The sequence below is a fragment of the Rhinolophus sinicus genome, linkage group LG01, assembly GCF_036562045.2.
Source record: "Rhinolophus sinicus isolate RSC01 linkage group LG01, ASM3656204v1, whole genome shotgun sequence".
In the NCBI taxonomy this organism is placed as follows: Eukaryota; Metazoa; Chordata; class Mammalia; order Chiroptera; family Rhinolophidae; genus Rhinolophus; species Rhinolophus sinicus.
Window position 1 is genome coordinate 204,123,908 of NC_133751.1, and position 23,206 is coordinate 204,147,113.

At 39.6% G+C, this 23,206-nt stretch overlaps 2 protein-coding genes across 5 annotated transcripts in view; one reads left to right on the forward strand and one right to left on the reverse strand.

The window, feature by feature from the left end:
• Window positions 1-13,005, reverse strand: part of USP40 (ubiquitin specific peptidase 40) — a 71,599-nt gene extending 58,594 nt beyond the window's left edge. For 3 of the 4 annotated variants that reach the window (XM_019739759.2, XM_019739756.2, XM_019739761.2), the window contains exons 1-7: window positions 12,880-13,005; window positions 11,591-11,808; window positions 8,980-9,047; window positions 7,704-7,817; window positions 4,988-5,152; window positions 3,145-3,291; window positions 112-255 (exon numbers count right to left, since the gene is read on the reverse strand). In XM_019739759.2, coding sequence (XP_019595318.2) covers window positions 112-255; window positions 3,145-3,291; window positions 4,988-5,152; window positions 7,704-7,817; window positions 8,980-9,047; window positions 11,591-11,789 — 837 coding nt within the window. In that variant the 5' untranslated portion in view covers window positions 11,790-11,808; window positions 12,880-13,005. The remainder of the gene's footprint in view (window positions 1-111; window positions 256-3,144; window positions 3,292-4,987; window positions 5,153-7,703; window positions 7,818-8,979; window positions 9,048-11,590; window positions 11,809-12,879) is intronic. The other variant, XM_019739758.2, reaches the window with a different exon arrangement.
• Window positions 13,006-20,607: 7,602 nt separating this feature from the next.
• Window positions 20,608-23,206, forward strand: part of LOC109451503 (UDP-glucuronosyltransferase 1A6) — a 40,871-nt gene continuing 38,272 nt past the window's right edge. The window contains exon 1 of the mRNA XM_019739798.2: window positions 20,608-21,563. Coding sequence (XP_019595357.2) covers window positions 20,709-21,563 — 855 coding nt within the window. The 5' untranslated portion in view covers window positions 20,608-20,708. The remainder of the gene's footprint in view (window positions 21,564-23,206) is intronic.

Here is a 23,206-nt window from a genome sequence, read left to right on the forward strand (position 1 = left end):
ACACAAGTGCGACGGCTGAGACTCTGCAAAGAGCCAATTGAAAATCAAGTCAATTAAAGATTCAATCTTGAGAGGGGGAAAAAAAGAATTTCAAAATAAAATAATTCAAACCTGTTCACAAAAAGGCTTGAGATCGATCCGGAGAGGGAATGTATAACAGCTAGTTTCCTTGTATCGTTCACACTTCACAAAATCAAAATTAAATCTTAACAATGAAACAGTAAGAAAGGGAGGCAGCTTACGTAATTTGGCCGACTGTTAAAAAGAAAAATTTTTTAAGTTTTTAAAATGCAGTTAAATAAAAGAATACATAATGTTTCTTAACACATGACAAAGCAACTTTTGACACAGTTTTAAGAGAAATATGTCCTTAAATCACATAAACTCATCACCATGGACTGAATACAGCCCTTGATATAAACGTATTTATTTTATGGAATGAAAGGTGACATCACCCATTTACGCTTACAACTAAAATTTTACAACCCAGTTTTATGTTTTTAGTGTTCACATCCTAAAACCAAAGCTACCTGGCGAGCGTGCTGACTGGGTGGCCCCTGCTCGTGCTTCTTTCCTGCCGAGGCCTGGTCTTCACCTTCCTCCTTTGGGGTCTGTACTTGATCTCACTGACACAGTTCTTTTCATTTACTCAACTACTGGAGTTCTTCATCTGGGACCTAGGAACCTGTCTCAATGGATCCAGACCCTTGAAATTATATGAAAATTGTACATGTATATTGTATTTTTCTGGGGAGAAGATCCCTAGCTTTCATTACACTTTCAAAAGGGCTCTAATTCCCAAATGTTAAGATCCACTGACTGGGGCTTTACAGTTACTGTTCTTAAAAGCAGATAAGATATTTTTTGTTTTAATTCAAAATACTAAAGTAAGCTGCTTTTTATTTAAAAGTCATCAGCTTTTCCCAACCCCTTTGAACTAAGCACATGTGGGCAGAGGCAAAAATATCCTTCCCTATATATAAAAGTATGCCAAATCAAAAATATCTAACATTCCTAAAAATATATTTAACAAAACAATTCCATAAATCCAGTGGGTGAAAAAAGTTAAATGATATAAAGCAATTTAACAACATGGCAGATTTTCAAACAAGCTCAAATAATACAGCTAAAAAAAACAGCAGAGTAACTTAACTACAAGTAGCTACTCAGTTGAGTGGCTGAGGAAAGAAACACTGCTCAGAACAAGCAAATCTGCATTAATTTAGGCAGCACAACTGAACCTAAACTTAGAGGCAATAAATTTAATGCAACTACAACAGAAGGCAATTTAAAGGTTTCAAAATCAAAACAAATCCACTGAAAAAGAACTAAACCAATGATATAAAAGGTGAATAAAGTAACTGCTTTTGTTTAATAAAAGGTTATTGTTTTACTAATGTGCAAATTAAATTCAAGTGAAACTAAGAATGTATTTAAATCTCTTTCCAAGACTCTTCATCCTCTGAATTTTATATTTATTAGATTGTAGTTGTAACAATTTCACCAAAGGTGAAATACAATAATAAACAAATAAGCAAAGGAGAAACCTCTTTGGGTTTTATAAAGGGGTAAAGGCTGGACAATGTAATATTCACTCTGGTTTCAAATCCTATTATGAAAGCTACGGGCATGGGGTTTATTGTTTTTATTCCATTTTCACCTACGATCACCAGGCTCCAAATCAATATAGTGTGTTATCTAAATCAATCCTCATTTCCTTTGTTGGAAAATTCAGTAATAGTCATCTCTAGGAATAGTGCTATCTCTTTGTCATAACAGAGTAACTGCAAAGATATATAGGTAATCCCCGTATAACACGGCATTTCTATAACATGGTTTCACTCTAACAGGGTTCGACAATTAGAGAAATCCCCGAACAACACAGAGCGTAATAAGCGCTTTTAAGAGCAAAAAATATCTCATTTGAAATTAGGGAAATCCCTGAATAACACGGAATAAAAGTTTTTAAGAGCAAAAGATATCCCATTTGAAATTTTTCGTTCGTTGTGGATGTTGCATCAGATTTGACTGCAGAATTTTAAAATTAGAATTTTAAATCCATTCTGTTCGTGGTGTATTAAGTTCAGAGGATGAAGGCATCTTGTGAAAAAGAAAACGCCCTCAGTTTATGGTACTGAGTAGTGATGATGAACATTATTTAATACATATTAATGTTATACTTTTGGTGAAAATTGCTTTAATAAAGACATTTCTCTTAATTATAAAAATATAATAGTATGTTTTTTTAATTTTTGGAACCTAACTCCTTTTTTGTACTAGTTCTGTTTTGTATAACACGGATTCGCCTAACATGGCATTTCCAAAGAACCTAACAACCGTGTTACACAGGGGTTACCTGTTACCTGTATCTTTTATTGTGGTTCAAGTCAGTGCACACTAATCACTAACTGAATTGAGCTCAAGTTTACAACGCTATGAGGAGCCTACGATATCATCCACCAGCAAATGGACTGCAGATAAAAATGACAGCAGCAGAGTTGATTCTCTTGCAGAAGAAATCAGTTGCTTACATCTTGTCCTCCTTTTGTTTTGCTATACAAAAAGAAACCCAGACATACCCTGTCAAGCCCTTCAATTAGCAAACTAAATATCTCCCTGCTCCAACTGGGGGAGGGGAAATAGGGAGGATATAGACTCTTATCGTGTGCGTGCATGTGTGTGTGTGTATACACAGACTGTAAAATAACGGTATATGCACAAAATGAAGAAAGCCATCTGCTTTCATAGTAGTAGATACAGAAAGGGAAGCTCAACGAGTTTCCTGGTTGGCAGCAATAAAAACACACAGCCTTCTTCACAATGGCAATTTGCAAAAAGCAGGGATGTGGAGAGTTCATCAAAAACAGGCATATTTAAGAAACACTGAAGTATAAACACATTTTTCCTGGGAGAGAAAGAAGGTGAGAGAACTGTTGGGTTGAAAGCTTAAACAAATTCTTTATTGTAAAAAATTAAAATACAGATATGTATAATGTAAATGTCTTTTCAATGCTTAGTATTAATTAAGAGCTTCGTTTGTCTTCCCAACCTTTTCATACGTATAAGCTGACTTCTCTTGACAGACCTTCCAGCCACCAAGCATTAAGCGGGCACCATAAGAAAAGGCAGTGCATCTCTCTTTACCTTTGCGGCTTTCACCAGCCTGTCACAAGTCCCACAGTGGTACAAATTGTCACAGTCAAAAACTTCCTCTTCTACATACATGTTCCAGAGCGCCTCTTCCAAACCTGACACGTTTTTGACCGCTACGGTTAGATCTAAGAAATCTTCCTGAAATACACATAAACAAGAGATTTAAAAAAAACAATTTCACAAACACATCACCGACTCATCCATATACTGGGAACTACCAGATATATTTTTCCTAAATACTGTACATATGAAGGTACAGATCACTGCGAAGTCCCTAACACCAAATTATCCTTTCTAAGTGAAACCGCAACTTAGCTCAAAATCCATCAGGAACTAGCTGATGAGTTCACTGTAGAAACAACAAGACCTGCTTTTTCAGGAGCAAATACAAACCACTGAGCACACTTCTGACTGAAGTGCTGTCTTAGCCTCTAGACCAGAAGAGCAAGGGCAGGGCTGAATTCTCCAGTGCAAACTCCACCTCCCCCTCTTCTGCCAGGGCTGGTTTAAGACCTACTGAGGAAGTTTTAAGAAAAAAAACAACACTATTTTGAGCCAGGAAAAAAAGGTGTTTTTATGAAAATTAAGAGGAGGGTGTTTTGCAAAATGGGAATCTATCAATTCTACAGCTACATTTGGATTACAACATGTTTCTAGTAATAAACACTTACAATTCGACAAGTTTAAAGCATATTTATAGGGGTTTTGTGTGTGTGCGTGTGTGTGTGTGTGTGTGTGTAGCACTAAAGGGGTTATGGGGACTGTAAAAGAACAGAGCACTAATCAGTTCATGGTGGAAATCTAAAGTAACAAAACATTTGCATAAGTTTATAATATATGTAACTGAAAAGTTAATGTCTGTAATTTCTCATGTGCGCTCATATACATTCTGTTTTGAAATTACTTTGTGAATTATTATTACAGTTAAGTCAATCATACAGTAATTCAAAAGACACACAACATCTTAATGGTTCCAAACTGGGCTGGCCAAACCTATTATCACAGGCAATAAGGTCCAAAAAGTACTTTTTATCCCCAACTCTCATAAAAAAGAGATAGAGAAAAAGAAAAAAAAAAATATTCCAAAATAGCAATTAATGTGACATTTAGAAAACGGTATTTAATTTTTTACTTATATAGTCAAATACAGAAACTTTCTGTAACTCGTGCCACCACAAAAGGAGATTTCATTAAGGGATAACTGTTCAGTGATCAAATCAAAATCATTTGCTGTATCATATTTGCAGAGCAAGCAGAGATTATTATATTTACATGAACAAATTTCCAATTTCTAATTCCCAAGTAGATTAAATGGGCAATCTGTGGAGGACTATAATAGCTTTACATATATTTTTTATATACATAATATTTAAACATATATTTTAAACATAAGCACACACACAAATGAACTTTCTCAGAGACATTAATAAACTAAATCCAATATTTAATTACAGATGTCTGTCAATTTTCTATGTTAATTACTTCCCTAATTAACTTTTTTTATAATAATCCAACCACCAACCGTGATGATATTGGGCTTTTCTCATGAGGCCACAGACCTCTCCCTGTAAACATCCCTCAAATCTATTTTCTAAATATTAGAGGACTGAATAAAACAGTAAAGCTATGTTTTAAGATATTTGCTTTTTTCAGCTTACATGGAGACATTTGGATTACAAACTTCTGCCTTAGGTGTGGCTAAAGTAAAAGAAAACGGATGCAGTTATTTCTGGTAATAAACACGTTAACCCTCAGGCGGTCATCATCACAGATTTAATGACATGAATTACACTTTACCATATAACTTATTACTAAAATACTCTTGCATATTCACCTGCTTTTCACTGACATTCTTACATTCTTTACAAACAATCTGGTTAACAATGGTTCCGTGATAGAGACGATTGATGAGGTCGTGGCCGGAGGTCCCAACTAATGAAGTTTCCAAAGCACTAAAGAGAATTCGATTCAGTTCCTGCACATCATGTTGCCTCATTTCCTATAAAACAGGTAACTTTTCAATGTAATTTTGTGCTTCAGATTTTTTAAAACAGATTTTTAAAGTGATATTAGTTAAAAAACACAAGATTTATCAAGACATCCCAAGGTAAGCCTTGATCACGTATAAGGATGACTAATCTAAACGAGCTGAGAGCAGGTTAAGAGATCACCACCTACTGTTATTTTTACCACAAACTGAAAATAAGAACAGGCGGTGTTCAGTGTGTCCAAGTAACTCAACTCACTTGAAAACAGGAAAGCGCACTGCTTCTCTTGGGAAACCACTTGCGAGGCCACCAGAGAGGAGAGAGGAGGAAGGGACACGGCAGGGACCGCGCGGTCGCTGAGTACCGGCCGGGTCCGCACAGTGAAATCTCACTCAGATCAGACGGGCTGCTGAACAGTCTGAATCACCAGCGTGACGAGAACGAGAATTTACCACTGTGACACTCACACCAACTAAAACAAGACTAAAGCGGCGGAGAAAACTGCCAGTGGAACTTGCTTTCATCTGTTGTGAACAGACGGAAGGACTCTTTAAGAACTTAGAAAGCAAAGCCAAGGGGGCCACCAACACTTAGGAGTGGAGAAGGGGAGGTGCCGGCACAGGAGCAGAAGAAGGGGGCAGGGACGGGAGGTCCTGGGGAGCCAGGGAACCAGCAGCAGCGGGAGCTTTAAGGAGGGGCGCTGAGTGCCACTAGGAGCCCGCTGAGTGACAGCAGGGTCTCCTGGACTTGGCGCATGGACATCATGAGTGTCTCTGACAAGACAGGAGGCAGAGGAACAAACCCAAGGTGCAGAAGTAGAGGCAATGAGGGAAGACAATTTTAAAGTTTCATCCACAAAGTGGATGACAACTGGAGCAAGATGTGGGACTCAGGATCTTTTCCTTGTTTTTTTAACATACAAGACACTGGAGGATATAAATGTCTTCAATATCACTGGCTCTGAGAGAACAGAAAGCTTGTGAAAGTTTTTAAGCTGCTTCTCTAAACAATCCTAAATTCACCAAAGGTGCCTCAGAGACCCTGTCTGCCACTCAGGTGCAGTCCTAAAGAATTCCCAGCAGGATTTTATTCAGACATAAATAAGCTTTTCACAGCTTTAAGAAGTATGAGACCAGCACATTAGTGGAAGCTCATTATCCAAAACAAAGGGAAATCCATGAACCGATGACTAGATTAAAAAAAAACCACAATGTGGCACAACCAATAGAATATTACTTGGCATTCAAAAGAAATGAAGCGCCGATATATACCACAACACAAATGAATCTTGAAAACATTATTTTAAGTGAAAGAAGCTAGTTACAACAGATGACATATTGTATTATTCCATTTCTGCAAAAAGTCTAGAATAGACAAATCTAGAGTTAGAAAGTAGATTAGTGGTTGCCAGGGGCTGGCGGAAAGGAGCTGGGGGAGGGAGACTGCCACTAGGCCTGGGGTTTCTTTCTGGAGTGGTGAGAATGTTCTAAAATTGATTGTAGTGCTGGCTGTACAACTCTGTAAATATACTAAAAACCCACTGAATCACACCCTTTAAAAGAGTGACTCTTACGGCATGAGAATTATATCTGAATAAAGAAGTTATGTTTAAAACAAGGAAAGTAAAAGGAATTAACCCTAAGCAGCTGCCGTACACCAGAAATGTAACATATATTGTTTAGGGAATGGATTATTACCCTGTTTACTTCCTAAGCTCTACCTCGTTAACCACATAGCATTGTCTGGTTAAGGAGCATTCCCGTCAGAAGACCACAGTTCAGAGTTTAGTGTTGAAGGCACCATAATATTCTTCTTCTCGCTGCCTCTTTCAATTCTGTCTCCCATACCTCTTGTCTTTGCAAGAATATATCTATTCCATAAAAAAATCGTGGACATGGTTTTGTTTAATTTTGTATAGCTCACAGTTCATTCAGCATTGACAAGCACCTTTACTTGTTGGTGACAAAATGTTTACTGTTTGTTTATAGTGAAATATCCTTCAGGAACGCAAAAGAGAAAAATGACAGTCTTACAACAGGATACAGAAAGAAAATGGAGAGAGTCCGGAGAAAGGCAGGACAGGGAAAATGAAAAGACCTGCCAAGGATGGTTTCACTGTTTTGTTTGAAGCAAATATTCAAATCAGAACACCCAGATTGAAACACGAAAGCAAGTGACAAAGGCAGACAGAATTATTGCTAGTCAGCTTTTTAAGCTGATTAAACAGTTCACTATATAAATGATAATTTCCATGAAATAGGTGCTGTATCTCAACTAGTCTACATAAAGATTCTGAGAGTAGAAATTGTAAAAATCAGTTTACACCCTTCCCTGTATCCATAACCCTCTCCCGACCCCCCAAATCACAACCATTCATAAAATCCTGTTTACAGCAAGGGTCTAAAACTATATTTCTGGCTTGTAATTATTTAAAACGAGAAGTAAATATTTAAATACTATCTTGAGACCCTAAAACAAAATTAAAGGAAATGAGATAGCATATAAAACTGGTGTTTCCTCTTGATTGCTGATAACTTTTCCTAGAGAAGATGACCTTCGTACCTCATTGCTGGTCCACCCAAAGCTGTCAGTGAGGTCCGCCGTGGAGGCAGCTTCCTGGTCTAAGAGCAGAAGCTGAGCAAACAACCGCTGTAACTGTAAAGGTATGATTCGAACCTAAATGAGAAACAAATGCATTTCTAAATGAAGTCTTTTCAATATTGGTTGGGGCTTTTTGAAAGAACTGCATAATAGTTTTCTCATCTCTCCTAGTTCATTTAGTTTGCTCAGAAGAAAGTTTATAAATATCTTATTACAAAGGATGAACTTGTTAGGATTCATTTTTCTGTGAAAGTTCAATCCAAAGTGCTTTAGCTATCTGGAGTTTCCTATCTCAACACAGTTCAGATCAACATTAAAACCCAAACAGGCCTTAATAAACTACCCCAGTGATTACAGAGTAATTTAAGTCTCGAATCATTCATTCCTTCTCTAAAACATCTGATACAGACATACTCCCATTAAGAATCTTCCAGTCACAAACACCCCACCGTGGGGTTCAGACAGCTTTCTTCCTGCCTGCTACAAGCCAGCTCCTGCCTTACTCGGTAGGTGAGGGCTGGGCAGAGTGAGGACGCTGCTCAGAGCCTGGTCTGTGAACCGAGTCTAAGTATCTAAGGTGAGAACAAGCCTTTGGAAACATTTATGGCAACCCGACACTGTCACAACATTTTTATTATATCCACAGAATATGATATGCAACCGATTGGGAATTTAAAAAAATACACAAAACCTGGCCCTTCGCCACACAGGTGACTGAGGAGCACGAGGCTGGAGCACAAGGCTGGATCGTGAAAGACTCGCAGTAAGACGCACAGTTTAGCCTGCAAGTGATAAACTTCGGAATGATATTTAAGCAAGGGAGGGACAGGATTAGATCTGCACTTATAAGCCAACGCCTCACTCAATTTATTTCCAGAATAGCAAACTGAAAGAATAATGGTCTCTATTTGTTGTTGTTACAGGTAAGTACAGTAAGGAGAGATTTTGATAGGCTAGTGTGGCCAATTGGCAAATCTCTCCTTCACCAGAAGAATAAACATAGAGGAGAGTGAGCTGTGTCTATAAAGCAGTAGCAGCAGCATTATATTTGGAAAAGTAATTCTTTTCTTGAAGGAAAATTCCATTACCAGTAGGGTACAGGCCAAGTCACTTTGGGAAAATAAGGATCATATCTGGTAATTAATAAAATTATTGATTTCTACGAAAAAGGAATTCTTTCCTTAAAAACCATTTCCTCAATACTCCCCCAAACCTCTTTAAGTCACAGATTTAATACCTTTGCGTCAGGTTTATCCTTTTCCTCTAAAGAACCAAGCTCTTCCGGGCCAAGAGAAAATAAAGCTTCTAAACAAAAAAGTAGAATCAGAGATATAAATGACATTATTTCATCTGAGAAAACCAAGACCACCAGGAAGTAAAATCAGTTCAAGATTCAAAATCGTGACTGTGGCAATATTCATGTCCTTACTCCACACATTTTACTTTCTGGTAACATTATTTTTAACCGCCGACTCTACAGAGGGTCATACTAAGTATGGAAGATCTGTAAAAGGAAAACATGCACATAAAACTGAAAACAGTAACATCAGGAAGCTGGGATGGCTTCCTACTGCTTAGAGCTGTGGTCACTAAAGCCACATAAGGAATATTAGGAAACATACTGGGAAACAACACAAATATATGACAATGTCGCATGTGTTCATTTACAAGCCACACGTGAGGCTTCCAACCATCCTTTCGTGAGAAGGACCAACTTTACCTCTGAAATCAGGTCGTTTTTTGTGGTATGTAAATGTCTTCCCTGTGTTGAGGGTGGTAACAGATGGTAGTGATCTTACCTAGAAAAATAAGTTGGCAACCCAGGGACAGTCTGCAGAATTTTTTACAGTCCAGTGTCTGGCTATGCCAGCCAATGGGGGACTGTCTGAATCTGGTGGGAAGTCCCTATTCAAACCTAGATCGGAATCGCTCACTGGGGAAGTCTGATATCCTCCAGGGAGAGAAGGGATGGGAGGGGTGTGGTCTCCCACTGACAACCACTGTGCCTTAGTGGTTACTGTTAGGAAGCTTAGATTCCTCCTGAGTTCCTGGGAGGAATGGGGAGAAAATGAATTACAAATCTAAAGGTGAAAGCATAAAAGCCGCACGAGGACTTTTCCATTCTCTCTCACTGCGCTCAGCTACACTGAACTGGGGAGTATGATGGAAGCTGATTTAGCTCTACTCCATAAAATGTGAGATACCAAAAAGCTCCAAGATGTCTCTCCCCCAGTCCTTACTCTCTCCAAATTATACCTTCAATTAGCATCAGGAATCATGCTAAACCTTACAAGGAAGGCACACTCCATACTGTCAAGCCACGTGGTCGGCCAGCGAGACCCTTTGCTACCAAGGCAGACAGTCTGGGCCTCTCAGCCCTATTTTGCTTAGAGGTACCCAACACCACCTGCCCGCGCCACCCCCCAACCACCTGTCTCAGTCTCTTTTTAAGGCTACTTTTCTACTTCATGCTGCCATTTAATGTCAACTTTATTAGAACTTGGGAAAGTTTTAACCCCCCTAGGAATCTGTTTATTCATGCTGAATTTTCTAATGGTGGAATTACTGACTGCATCAGGGAGGTATTTTTATGGAGGCGATGGAGTCAAGGCCAAGAGGCCCCACTCTTAAATCCTACACACAGCCCAATCCATTAGAGGAGCCGTGGGCAGCGGATTATGGTAAATATTTACTAAATCTCTGGAGGCAGGAGGTCTTTCTAAGCTTAGAAGCAACAGAAAACGTCACAAAGATTTGATAAATGTGCAGTGGTGGGAAGGGGGATGTCGCAACCTCAATACAGGCTGGCTACCCTCAGAATACGGAGACACTAGAGAGCTGGGCTACAAAGCCATGCAGAACTGGGGACCCCACCCATGGCCATGTGAAGGTAATGTTCACCCTGAAATCAAGGGGACACAGAGATTAATACCCTTGTGGAGGAAGCTAGTTTACAGGGATGGGAATAGGATAAAACACGGAGAAACAGAGGCAAGAAATCAAGGTTCCAAGGAGGTCAGGCTGGCTTCCTGGGAGATTCCCCTATATTGTTACAATAAATCCACTTTTAAATTGAACTAATTTGCTTTGCACATAATCCCTTTATCTAACTTCTTGGGTCTTTGGAATTCTGAATTTTTGGATTTTAGAAAGGTAATATGAAGAAAAGGTTACATATCTTAACATTAAATCCACAACAGGGTCTGGGACAAACAGTATTTGCTAATCAAGGAAATTAATATTCCTGTAACAAATATAAGACTATTCACCCAAGTGAGATAATCAAGGCTATAAATGGCCTCACATCAGGTCAAGTTCTGAGGCCAAACAAGTTCGGATCAGATGAGGCTGTCAGTTTTCTGACTTTCAGAATTGCACATATACAATTATGGACTGTATAAATAATGTAACACCCCTTTCCACTCCAAAAGGTAGGATGTAATTGCTTTGGGTAACTGCCTTAAGTGATTACTACTTTGGATAAATTTTAAAACTCAAAAATACAAACAGTGTAACACTAATGAAGGCTTGGCACTCATGACAAAATTGTCTCTTCATGACAAAACTGTCTTTATGTTGTATTTTAAATTTTAGAATTAGAAATGAAATACATTGCCTTATTTTTTTATTTTGTTACTCAACATTACTGTAATTACAGAATATTTTTAAGATAATTTAAGCTTCACATTTCTCTGCAGAGAATTACCAATTTATGTCTCACATCAACAATAAACATATGCTGTAGAACACACTGGTAAGATACTTTGTCTATTTGTAATTTTGCATAATTAATTACGCACAGAGACGAGGGTACGTATTACCAATCAAATGCATGTAACATAGCATACCTCTGAATTCAGGTGTGAAATGAAGCGTCTGAAGAAGGGAATTAAGGTAACAGGTTCCACCCTGATTTCTGATTCCACTTAAATTGGTGAATTCTCTAGGAGCAGGTGGTTCCAAAGCTTTGGTCTTTAATTTCTTCCCTTTTCCATACTGATTGTATGACACACTGGGATAATCCTCTTCAAATAGGTCCCCAAACATTGTGAAACTAAATATTCCCCTTAAAAAATGACAGGTTATATAAATGCTTTTATTTTTTAAACAAATTTTCCCCCCATCTCCCTATCTTATACCTGGGAGTATCTATTTTAAATCGTTCCTTAGTATATACAGTTTGGGCTTTGGAGGGGGCAAGACCGGGGTTATTTTCATCCTGCTATACAGTCCCTGAGTGACTGACCTTGGTCAAGTTACTTTACCTGTGTTCTTACACATAAGCTGGGATACCACCCTTCACAGCAGGGTCATTTAAACAGTCAAGTGACATAATGAAAGAAAGGAACTTAGCACACAGCGTTTAGCCCACAATACACAATAGTGGTTTTAAAAAAGGCATATTGACATCACTAACGAGGAAAGATAACCCATCACCATGTCTAACAGGCTGGGGTGGCAAAGGCAATCCTAGATTCTGAGAGTTGACAACGGGCTCGGGACCATCAATCACTTCCTAAAATCTCTGCTTCTCACACTCCCTGTACCAGATTATGACATTTAAATGAATTAAATGGAACAAATTAATCTTCATAGCAGTTTAGTGCATGCTCCCTAAGCTGGAGAACGGAGGAGGTGCACTGGGGGTAAAAAAGACTGCCATTAAAATTAACGAGCAAAAGGCCCTCTAACGTGTATCGTGATCCCGACATCAGCCCTGGGGACCTAGTGTGGAGGAAGGGCACCTGGAGCTGAGAAAGGCAAAGCTCCTAGCACAGTTCCTAAGGGACAAGAAGCGCTGAAATGCAATTATTTTCCTTTTCAACCCGTTCCTCCGAAGAAAAGCACAAAAAAAATGGAACTCGCAAGTCCGACCTCGAGCTCGAGGTCTGGATTCCCGTCTCTCCCGCTTCTGGCCGAGGCCAGGCCCTCAAGCCCTCCAAGTCACCGTGGGGCCCAGGGGCGCGAGGAGGCAGAGGTCCTCGAGGCCGGGGACCACCGACCCGGCGCCAGGAGAGCCGCGTCCCGGGACCGGCCCGGGCAGTCCCTCGCCTCGCCCTCCTCAGGCCGTGCCGCCCACACGGTCCCTAAGCCTCCCATGTCCCTCCCGAGAACTCCGGCCGCCAGCCCCACTTACTGCCTAAAGCCCAGACCCCCGCCCCGGCCAAAACTCGAAGCAAACGGACGCGCCCCACATAGGCGCCGCCATATTGGCACGGGAGTGTCTCCCGCATCCCCCAGCGAGCGATTTATGGAACGCGTGGACTACACCTCCCAGGATGCCCCGCGGGACCGCCGGCCCGCCGCGCGCGGCCTTGTGGGCAATGTAGTTCTTTTGCCGAGAGAGTTGGGGAGTCGCCTTGCGAGGGCAGTGCTTGCTTGCTTCCCCGTCAACTCCGGGCTTCGCGGGTCCCGTGGCTCCGTCAGCTGGCTACTCATTCAGTCACATTTTAAAGTTTGTATTTTTGCTGTTCGCAACCCATACTAGTCGCAGTAGAGAAAGATCGCTTGTCTTTTTGGCACAACTAATTCCCAAGTTACCTGAGCATTCATTAGCAACGTTTGTGTAGGGCTTCAAGTTTGCTTCCCACTTTCAAAGTCATTTTTAAGTGTATCTTCAGTGAAAAATATTCCACTTAACCTTGAACCTTTATAATACGCCCAATGGTTGTTTGCACCAACTCTAAATAGCATACACAAACAAGTGTGGGGACAGAGTCCCAGAGAGCAGTTTCCAGGCTCTCGGCCTCACGTGGAAAGGTGCTGGCTCGGGTAGTAGATGGTCATCAGTTATGACTAGTTGGCCATCAACTGTTACTGGTTAGCCATTAGCCATTGATATAAATGCGGTGACTGTGTTTGGTTGGTTGGCAGAGAAGCTGACGGCAGATTGCGGATCGTGTGCCTCCTGCTTCCTGTGTCTCGCCATATCCTGTGCAGGGAGCAGGAGCTGAGAACCTGCATGACAACAAGTATATACTAAAAATACTTCAAAATTATCCTCTCTTGCTGACTTGAGCACATTTCGTGAACTGTTTTAATAGCCTCTTGGCTCTGCTTCTGGCATTTCCCCTAACCAATCCAGCCTCCATCTAGTAATGAATGAGGGAATGTCGTGCAGGGCGGCCTGCAGGGTCTCTGCTCCCGCTCCCCACACAAGAACGCAGGATATGGTGAGGCCAAAAAGGAACACCCACGGAGCCATAGGTAGGGGAGTCATACCACTATATTCTCTCTGGAGGCTTGGAGCCACACGACCTGCAACCTGCTGTCTGCTTCTCTGCCTGCCAACCAACCGACTGACTCACCAACCAATGCAGCCCCAGCAGTTATATTGGTGGCTAATTGGCTAACTGGTTACAGCTGACGGCCAACTAGTGACAGCTGACGGCCATCTACTACCCGAGCCAGCACTTTCCCACATGAGGCCGAGAGCCTGGAAACTGCTCTCTGGAGCTCTGTCCCCACAGGGAGAAAATTCTTTTGACTTCAGCTAATGGTTTGAGAGATTGAGAACAGCAATAGTGATATATGAAGCTGCAAGGCAGGAATCAAAGTGAATGCCAGCCTAAGGGATTTGTATCTGGAACATTTTAAAGGAGGCTCCTGTGGCTGGAATGTTCAGTCACGGAGTTTTGATAGGGAAAGAACAGGGGACCAGCTAGGAAGCAAAAGGGGAAAAGCCTGTTTTCAGTTCTCATCAGGCTTCACGCAGCCACATTGCCCCCTTGGCACCTTCCTCTTCATGACTGGCCTCCCTAACTCCATAGCACTCTGTCCTGCTGCTTCTCTTTCTGCTCTTTGACTGCTTCTTCTTTGCTGGCTGTGCTTCATCCGCCCTCTTCCAAAGGGTAGCTATTCCTCAAACTTCCATTCCCTAATCAAGAATGAGCACTGAAAGGTTAGCTCCATGAAGACAGGCTTTCCCCTGTGCATAGCTGTATACCAGCCACCATAACAGCGCCTGGCTCATTGCAGGACCTTAATAAATATGTGTCGAATGAACGAATGGCCTGTTAACACCACCATCCTACCCCTTATCCAGTATCAAAGTCTTGGAACTATATTGGAAACTTTATCTTTTGTCCGTGAACCCAACCATTTGTGACTCCGTACGCATTAAACACCAACTCATCATGGCCCCCCCACCCGCCCAGCGCCTGGTCACCACAATTCTTCTACTTTTTTCTTATCCCCTGTTTTCTCCTACAACCCAGCCTCTGGCAGCCACTATTACCTATAACTGTGAGTTCATTTTTTTATTTATTCCACATGTAAGTGAAATCAGGCAATATTTATCTTTCTGTGTCTAGCTTATTTCACTTACCATAAGGTCCTCCAGTTTCATCTCTGTTGTTATAAATGGCAGGCTTTCCTTCTTTTTAAAGGCTGAATAACATTCCATTGTAAAATATACCACATTTTCTTTATTTATCTGTCAAGGGACAGTTATGTTGTTTCCATATCTCAGCTATTGTGAATAATGCTTCAATAAACATGGAAGTGCAGATATCGCTTTGAGATACTGATTTTATTTTCTTCAGATATATAGTTGGAAGTGGAATTGCTGGATCACGTAGTAGTTCTATTTTTAGTTTTTTTGAGGAAACTCCATACTGTTTTTCCATAATGGCTGCACCAAACGATGCACAATATTTCACTTTTTCCACATCCTCACCAACCATTGTCCTCTTTTGACTTTTTCTTCTAAGTATTTTATGGTTTCAGATCTTACATTTAAGTCTTTAATCCATTTTGAATTGATTTTTGTGTATGGTGTAAGATAAGGGTCAAATTTCATTCTTTTGCATGTGGCTGTCCAGTTTTCCCAACACCATCTATTGAAGAGACTATTCCTTCTCCATTGTGCATTCTTGGTGACTTGTCAGAATTTAGTTGACATACATGCATGGATTTCTTTTATTGCTATAGCTTTGTTATATAGTTTGAACTCAGGAAGTGTGATTCCTTCAGCGTTGCTCTTCTTCATTAACATTACTTTAGTTATTTGTGGTCTTTTGTGGTTCCATACGAATTTTAGCGTGTGTGTGTGTGTGTGTGTGTGTGTGTGTGTGTGTGTGTAAAATGCCACTGGAATTTTGATAGATATTGCCTTGCATCTGTAGATTGCTTTGGGTAGTACAAAAATTTTAACAACATTGATCCTTACAAACCATGAACATGGGATATCTTTCCATTTTTTTTGTGTGTCTTCTTCAGTTTCCTTAATCAGTGTCTTACAGTTTCTAGTATAGATCTTTTACCTCCTTAGTTAAATTTATTCCTATATATTTTATTCTTTTTCATGCTATTGTATATGGGATTGTTTTCTTAATTTCTCTTTCTGATAGTTCATTGTTAATATATAAAATGCAAGTGATTTTTTTGTAAAGTCAAGGATTTTAGTCTGTTGGCTTACATTAGGTTCTTCATTTATTTTTTTTTATTTTTTAAGATTTTATTGGGGAAGGGGAACAGGACTTTATTGGGGAACAGTGTGTACTTCCAGGACTTTTTTCCAAGTCAAGTTGTTGTCCTTTCAGTCTTAGTTGTGGAGGGCGCAGCTCAGCTCCAGGTCCAGTTGCCGTTTTCTAGTTGTAGGGGGCACAGTCCACCATCCCTTGCGGGAGTCGAACCGACAACCTTGTGGTTGAGAGGACACATTCCAACCAACTGAGCTATCTGGGAGCTTAGCGGCAGCTCAGCTCAAGGTGCCGTGTTCAATCTTAGTTGCAGGGACTGCTGCCCACCATCCCTTGTGGGACTCGAGGAGCCGAACAGGCAACCTTGTGGTTGAGAGCCCACTGGCCCATGCGGGAATCCAACCGGCAGCCTTCAGAGTTAGGAGCACAGAGCTCTAACCACCTGAGCCATCAGGCCGGTCCCAAATGCAAGTGATTTTTGTATCCTGCAATTTTACTGAGTTGATTTAATAATTCTAACAGTTTTTTGGTGGCGTCTTCAGGATTCTCTAAATATGACATCATGTCATTTGCAAATAGAGATAGTTTTACTTCTTGAATTTCAATTTGGATGCTTATTATTATTTCTTCTTGCTTATTGCTCTGGCTAGGACTTCCGGTACTTAGTTGAATAGAAGTGGTGAGAATGAGCACACTTGTCTTGTTCCTGATCTTAGAGGAAAAGCTTTCAGTTTTTCACCACTGAGCATGCTGTTAGATGTGGGCTTATCATATATGACCTTTACCATGTTGAGGTACATTCCTTCTATACTTAATTTGTGAAGAGGTTTTTCATTTGTTTTCTTATGAAAGGATGTTGAATTTTGTCAAATGCTTTTGCTGCGTCTATTGATATGATCATATGATTTGTATCCTTCATTACTTATCACATTTATTGTTCACAGAAACATATCACATATATATTAATGTATCACATTTATTGATTTGAGTATGATTCACTTTCCTGCATCCCAGGGATAAATCCTACTTGATCAAGGTGTATGGTCCTTTTAAGGTGTTGTTAAACTAGGTTTGCTATAGTAAATACACAAAATATAAAGAGAAAAGAATCAAAGCAGAAAATCATCAATGCACAAAAGAAGACAGCAAGAAAGGAAGGAACAAAGAATCTACAAAATACCCAGAAAACAAAATGTCAATAGTAAGCCCTTACTTATCAATAATCACATTAAATATAAATGGACTAAATCTCCAATCAAAATATGGATAAAAAAATAAGACCAACTATATTCTACATATCATGCACACATTTTAGCTTTAAGGACACACATAGACTAAAAGTGAAGGGATGAAAAAATATGTTCCATGCAAATGGCAAACAAAAGAGAATAGGAATAGCTATACTTATGTCAGACAAAATAAACTTTAAGTCAAAAAGTGTAACAAGAGACAAAGAAGATCATTAAATAATGATAAAGGGTAAGTTCATTAAGAGGATATAATAATTGTAAATATATGTATACCTAACGTTGGAGTACCTAAATGTATAAAGCAAATATTAGCAGATATGAGGTGAGAAATGGACTCACAGTAACAGATAATAGTGGTTACCAGAGTCTGGGTTGTAGGGGAAAGCAGGGGATACGAAGAAAAGAAAAAAGTAATAGAATGGAGAGGCTATGGGAGAGTGATGCCTTGTGCATTTTTTGACTCAAAATACCCAGTAAGTGAAAGTATCATTTACTGACCCAGGAAAGACTGGGAGAGGAAGAAGAGCTCAGGTGAGGAAATCAAAAACTGAGTTTTAGATACATGACATTTTAGAAGCTTAGTGAGGCAGCACCTCAATGCTATAAGAATATAATCTCTACGGTCAGAATAAATAAATTAAGACCAGGGAACAGTTTTTGAATTGTTACTGTATGAAAGAGCTTCCCCAAAGACTGAGATGTCTACAGATGACACAGTTTGCTTCAGAGGTGGGTTGAAGTATAGGCATGTTGGTAGGTCCAGGCGATGGATGGAGCTACAGAACCACACACTTATTTTTCAAGTAGTCATCTAAAATTGTTTTCACTAAAATTTGAAATAGTTGCCAGACCTCCTGCATACAACAGAACCCCAGCACCCCTAGATCCCCCCCATCCCCACCAGCCAGAAATCCCACAGAAACCCTGCAGATCTCTGTGGGACCCACCCCCCGCAAACAGTATTTGGGGTCAATTCTTTTAAGGTTCATGATTACTTTTGCACAAATTGGGATTTTTGCCTCAAATAATTGGCATAAGGTAAAAAAAACATAACACTGGTTTGAAAACCTGCAGTTTTATGTGGTATTTTTGTTTCCTTATCTATGCTGTTACTTAATCTATTTGTTATGCAATCTATATCCAATGCTATAAACAAAGAACCTTTCAAACTAAAGGTCATATCTTATTAGTGGGTTATAAAATTCATTTAGAGGGGGGTGTAAACAATACCTAAACAGAAAGAGAGAAAAACGGGAAAAGAAAGAGAATAGAATAGAATTGGATAAAAAAATATCTGCATACTAAGGATAAAGGTAGTTATGTGGAACTTTTATTTCAGATTCATAGATCCATATTTGTGTGCTGAATTTCTATGTCATATGTAAATTATTGCTGTGGGCCCTGGACCAAATTGTTTGAAAGCAACTGTCTTCAACCACGTATTTGCTAAAATTTTGTTTAGAATTTTTGCATCTATGTTCATGAGATGTATAGGTCCATAGTTTTCCCTTCTTGTAATGTCTTTATCTAGTTTTGATATGTGGCAACGCTGGCCTCATGTACCAATTCTATTGTGTCACAGAATGAATTAGGATGCTTTCTATGCTTCCACTGGAAAATATTGGATCAATGTTCCAGAATATATTCTGGAATGATCATATGTATTATTCCTTACTCCAATATTTGGTTGCATTTTAGTGAAACCATCTGGGCTTGATGTTTTATTTGTGGGAAGTTTGAATGACAAATTAAGTTTTAATTAAAAAATACCTATGTTATTTCTATTCGGTTTGTTCACTCTTCTAGTAGTTTGCATCTGTTAAGGGATCTGTCCATTTGAGCTAAGTTGTATTTTCATAAAATTGTGCATGATAGTCTCTTACTCTTTTAATACCTATAGACTCTGTAATAAGGCCACCTCTCTCATTCTTGATATTTGTAAATTGATTGTCATTACTATTTTTTCTGATCATTTTGGCTAGAATTTTACCTAGTTAATTCACCTTCTCAACGAGCCAGCTTTTGGGTTCACTGATAATTTCTATTGTTTTTCTGGTTTATTGATATTTACCGTGAAGTAAGCCTCCCACGAAGGAAGCTCACTCAAGGCCATTTTTGTTTTTCAGACATTCATCTGAAAGTCCCCCAATCACTAAAGTAAATTATGACTGAGCAAATGTCTAGTAAGAGTCTGTGTGTTTTGGAAGGAGCCATCCTGGCTCCTCGCAAAGATTATGGCCCCAGGTTGGCTCTGGAATCTCTGACCAAATGTTCCTCATGGTCTTACACGATGGACACCGCTGACTCCCCCATGAAGGTGTCTAGAAAACTTGCACAGTGAGATCCACTCCAGTGCAACAAACATTCCTTGTGTGCTTTCTCTGTGTGAGGTATAGCATGGGTGCTTTGAGAGGAGGGTGCAAACACAGAGAAGCCATATCCCCTGACCTCGAGGAGTGTTTGGTAGAGTGTGGGAGACACATAGAGAGATTCCTGAAGGAGGACGCCAGGCCAATTGGGGCAAGCGCAGTGTAGAGGTCTAAAGAGAGGAATGTGGAAGCAGAGAAAAGAGAGAGGAGTTTCAGCAGAGGGCTTCTGGCAAGCACGGGCAGGTGCCCGCCCATTGCATGTGACATACCTAGGGATATCAATGTAAAATAGATGACCGTCACATCCCATCTCATCCCTAGAATTGTCCATGTAGGTGGAGTTGTCAATCTTATTTCACCATTTCAGAGGCCTTGGAGGGTTTGGAGCTGGAACAAGACAAGCAGCGAAGCCAGGCACTGTGGAGACCCCTGTGAAGCGCAGTTTCACGGCCAGTGAGGAGGTTGGTGGGAAGGGGCTTCCAGTCTTTCCTTGGAACCTGGGATGCCATTGTCTTGCTGGGCAAAGAGCCTGCAAATTTTCCTTTGGGACAAATTCCAAACATAAACACACCATCTTTACTGAAATTTATTTTCCTTTTTATTTTTCTGAGTCCTCAGAGTCCGAAAGCATTGCTTAATAATTCTGTTTCTAAACTGGCACTGCAGTACAGCACGTGACCTCTGCCTAGGCAAAGATCAAAACTATTCTTGTCTGGAAAACACACCAGGAGGCACCTCAGCAATTGCTGTTACTCATTATCTTCTTATGAGTAAATCATTGGCAATGAATGGTGTGTGTGTTTTATAAATGTATGAAAACACGCCCTCTCTTGGGGCAGGTTTTATGACTGAACATCTTCTGCCGACTCTGTTACCCGAGCTTCGAATCCAAGCAGCTGAACTGCTCTGGGCTGGACCTATCCGATGGCTCCCGCAATTTTGACTGGCTTCCTTCCTCTATGTGTGTGTCTCCTGCTGACACCTGGCTTTGCCCAAGCAGGGAAGCTGCTGGTTGTACCCATGGATGGGAGTCACTGGTTTACCATGCGTTCGGTTGTGGAGAAACTCACCCACAGAGGGCATGAGGTGGTTGTAGTCATGCCAGAGGTGAGTTGGCACATGGCAAAGTCATCCAATTTTACAGTAAAGACTTATTCCACATCCTATACCCTGGAAGATATGAATCGTCAGTTCAGGATTTTCTCTGACTATCATTGGGAAAATCAGGCAAAAAGTTTATTTTCTTTGTTACTGAAATCACCCAACAATGTTTTTGAATACTTTTTTTCACGTTGTAGGAGTTTGTTTAATAACACAAAATTAGTAAAATATATAGAAGAGAGTTCTTTTGATGCGGTGTTTCTAGATCCTTTTGATACGTGTGGCTTAATTGTAGCCAAATATTTTTCACTGCCGTCTGTGGTCTTCGCCAGAGGAATATTCTGCTACTATCTGGAAGAAGGTGCTCAATGCCCCAGCCCACTTTCTTACGTTCCTAGAGATCTCTCCGCGTTCTCAGATGCCATGACTTTCAGGGAGAAAATATGGAATCACATCTTCTACTTGGAGGAACGTTTATTTTGTGGACATTTTTTCAAGATGGCTTTAGAAGTTGCCTCTGAGATTCTTCAGACGACTGTCACAGCATATGACCTCTTCAGCCATACATCAATTTGGTTGTTACGAATTGACTTTGTTTTGGACTATCCCAAACCCGTGATGCCCAATATGATATTCGTTGGAGGCATCAACTGCCTTCCGGGAAAGCCATTGCCAAAGGTAAGTTATCTCTCCTTTAGCGTGTTCAGAATAATCTGTCTTTGCCCCAAAAAGCAAAACAAAGATTCCTTACTGAAACTTGATTTGTCATTTACACAAGTTACATTTGGAATTTCTTTCTGGTGCAACAAATTATTTTGTGCCAGTTCATTTAATTGCGTGTTAGCATATTTTATAAAGCTGTCCTCTTTGATGCCTATGTGTATACAATCGATACAATTGTATATCATTTCCAGGCTGCATTTTTTAAAGAGTTTTTGGAAAAGTACTGAAAAACACACTAAGAAACGAAACTTCCTTTTTGGTTACTCCAATGCCACCCCTGTAGGAGAATGCTCTTACATCTTTTTTCTGAAATTATTTTACATATATGCATATATCTATTATAAGTTCTCACACTTGTTTTATGAAAATAAAATCTGATATCAGACTGGACATGTTGCTCTTTACCTCAATTTTTCTTTTTTTCCTTTCTCTTTTCTTTTTTTGGGGGTGGTGGCTGTAGAATAAATGCTTATTGTTAGAGCACTAGTTGTTTGAGAAGGCAGCAGGTCAACACCTTCAAAAACTGCCTTTACTTTGCTTTTTCACTTGCCAATAAATCATGGAATTTTACAGTCAATACATACAAACCCGGGACATGCTTTTTAAGAGTTGCATAAAATACTTTACTTTGGATGCACCATACTTTATGCAAGTAACCAATGTGGATTGATAGTTAAGCATTTTTTTAACCTTTATAAATAAGACAGTACTACATATGTTAAAATAAGGTCTTTACATTCATGTATTTCCATATTCTTACTCTTATTGTAGTAGGTTAGAATTCTCTGGGGTAGGATTGCTGGGTCTAACTGTATGCACACATTATATTTTAATAAATTCAACAAATTGCTTTCAAAATATTGAACAACCTGACATGCTGGCCAATAATATATGAGAGTTCTAGTTTTTCCATACCCTCTCCAGCTTCAGATATGCTCACTTTTACTTTTTTGGTACAAAAATTCTCCACAGCTGCTTCAGTTTTCATAGATATCTATGGACCATTTGCATTTCCTCTTTTGTGAATTATGTATTCACATTCTTTATTCATGTTTTGGAGGGCTATTTGTCCTTTTATAGCTAATTTCTACAAGTCTTGAGTATTAGGAACTTTAAAACTTGGCTCTTTATATATGCTGCAAATATTTTTTCCTTGGCTATTCTTCATGTTTTGTCATACAGGATTTTCATTTTTGGGTAGTCAAACTGGTTAACTTTTTCTTGAATGGTTTCTGGATTTCAATCTGTTTAAGTCTTTCCAAGCCTGAGATATATAAACATTTTTTCCACACTGTGTCTTAATGTTTTCAATCCCTCCCATATAATAGTTTTATTTTTTTACAATGAGAATTTTACACAGTATACAAATCTAACATTATTATTTTTCTAAATGGATAGTCCATTGTTCTCACATAATTTAATTTAAAAAATCTATCTTTCACCTATTGACTTGAAAGTCATCTTTGTCATATGTTGAATTTCCTTATTTATTTGCATCTACTTTTTTTTTTTTTTTAAAGATTTTATTGGGGAAGGGGAACAGGACTTTATTGGGGAACAGTGTGTACTTCCAGGCCTTTTTTCCAAGTCAAGTTGTT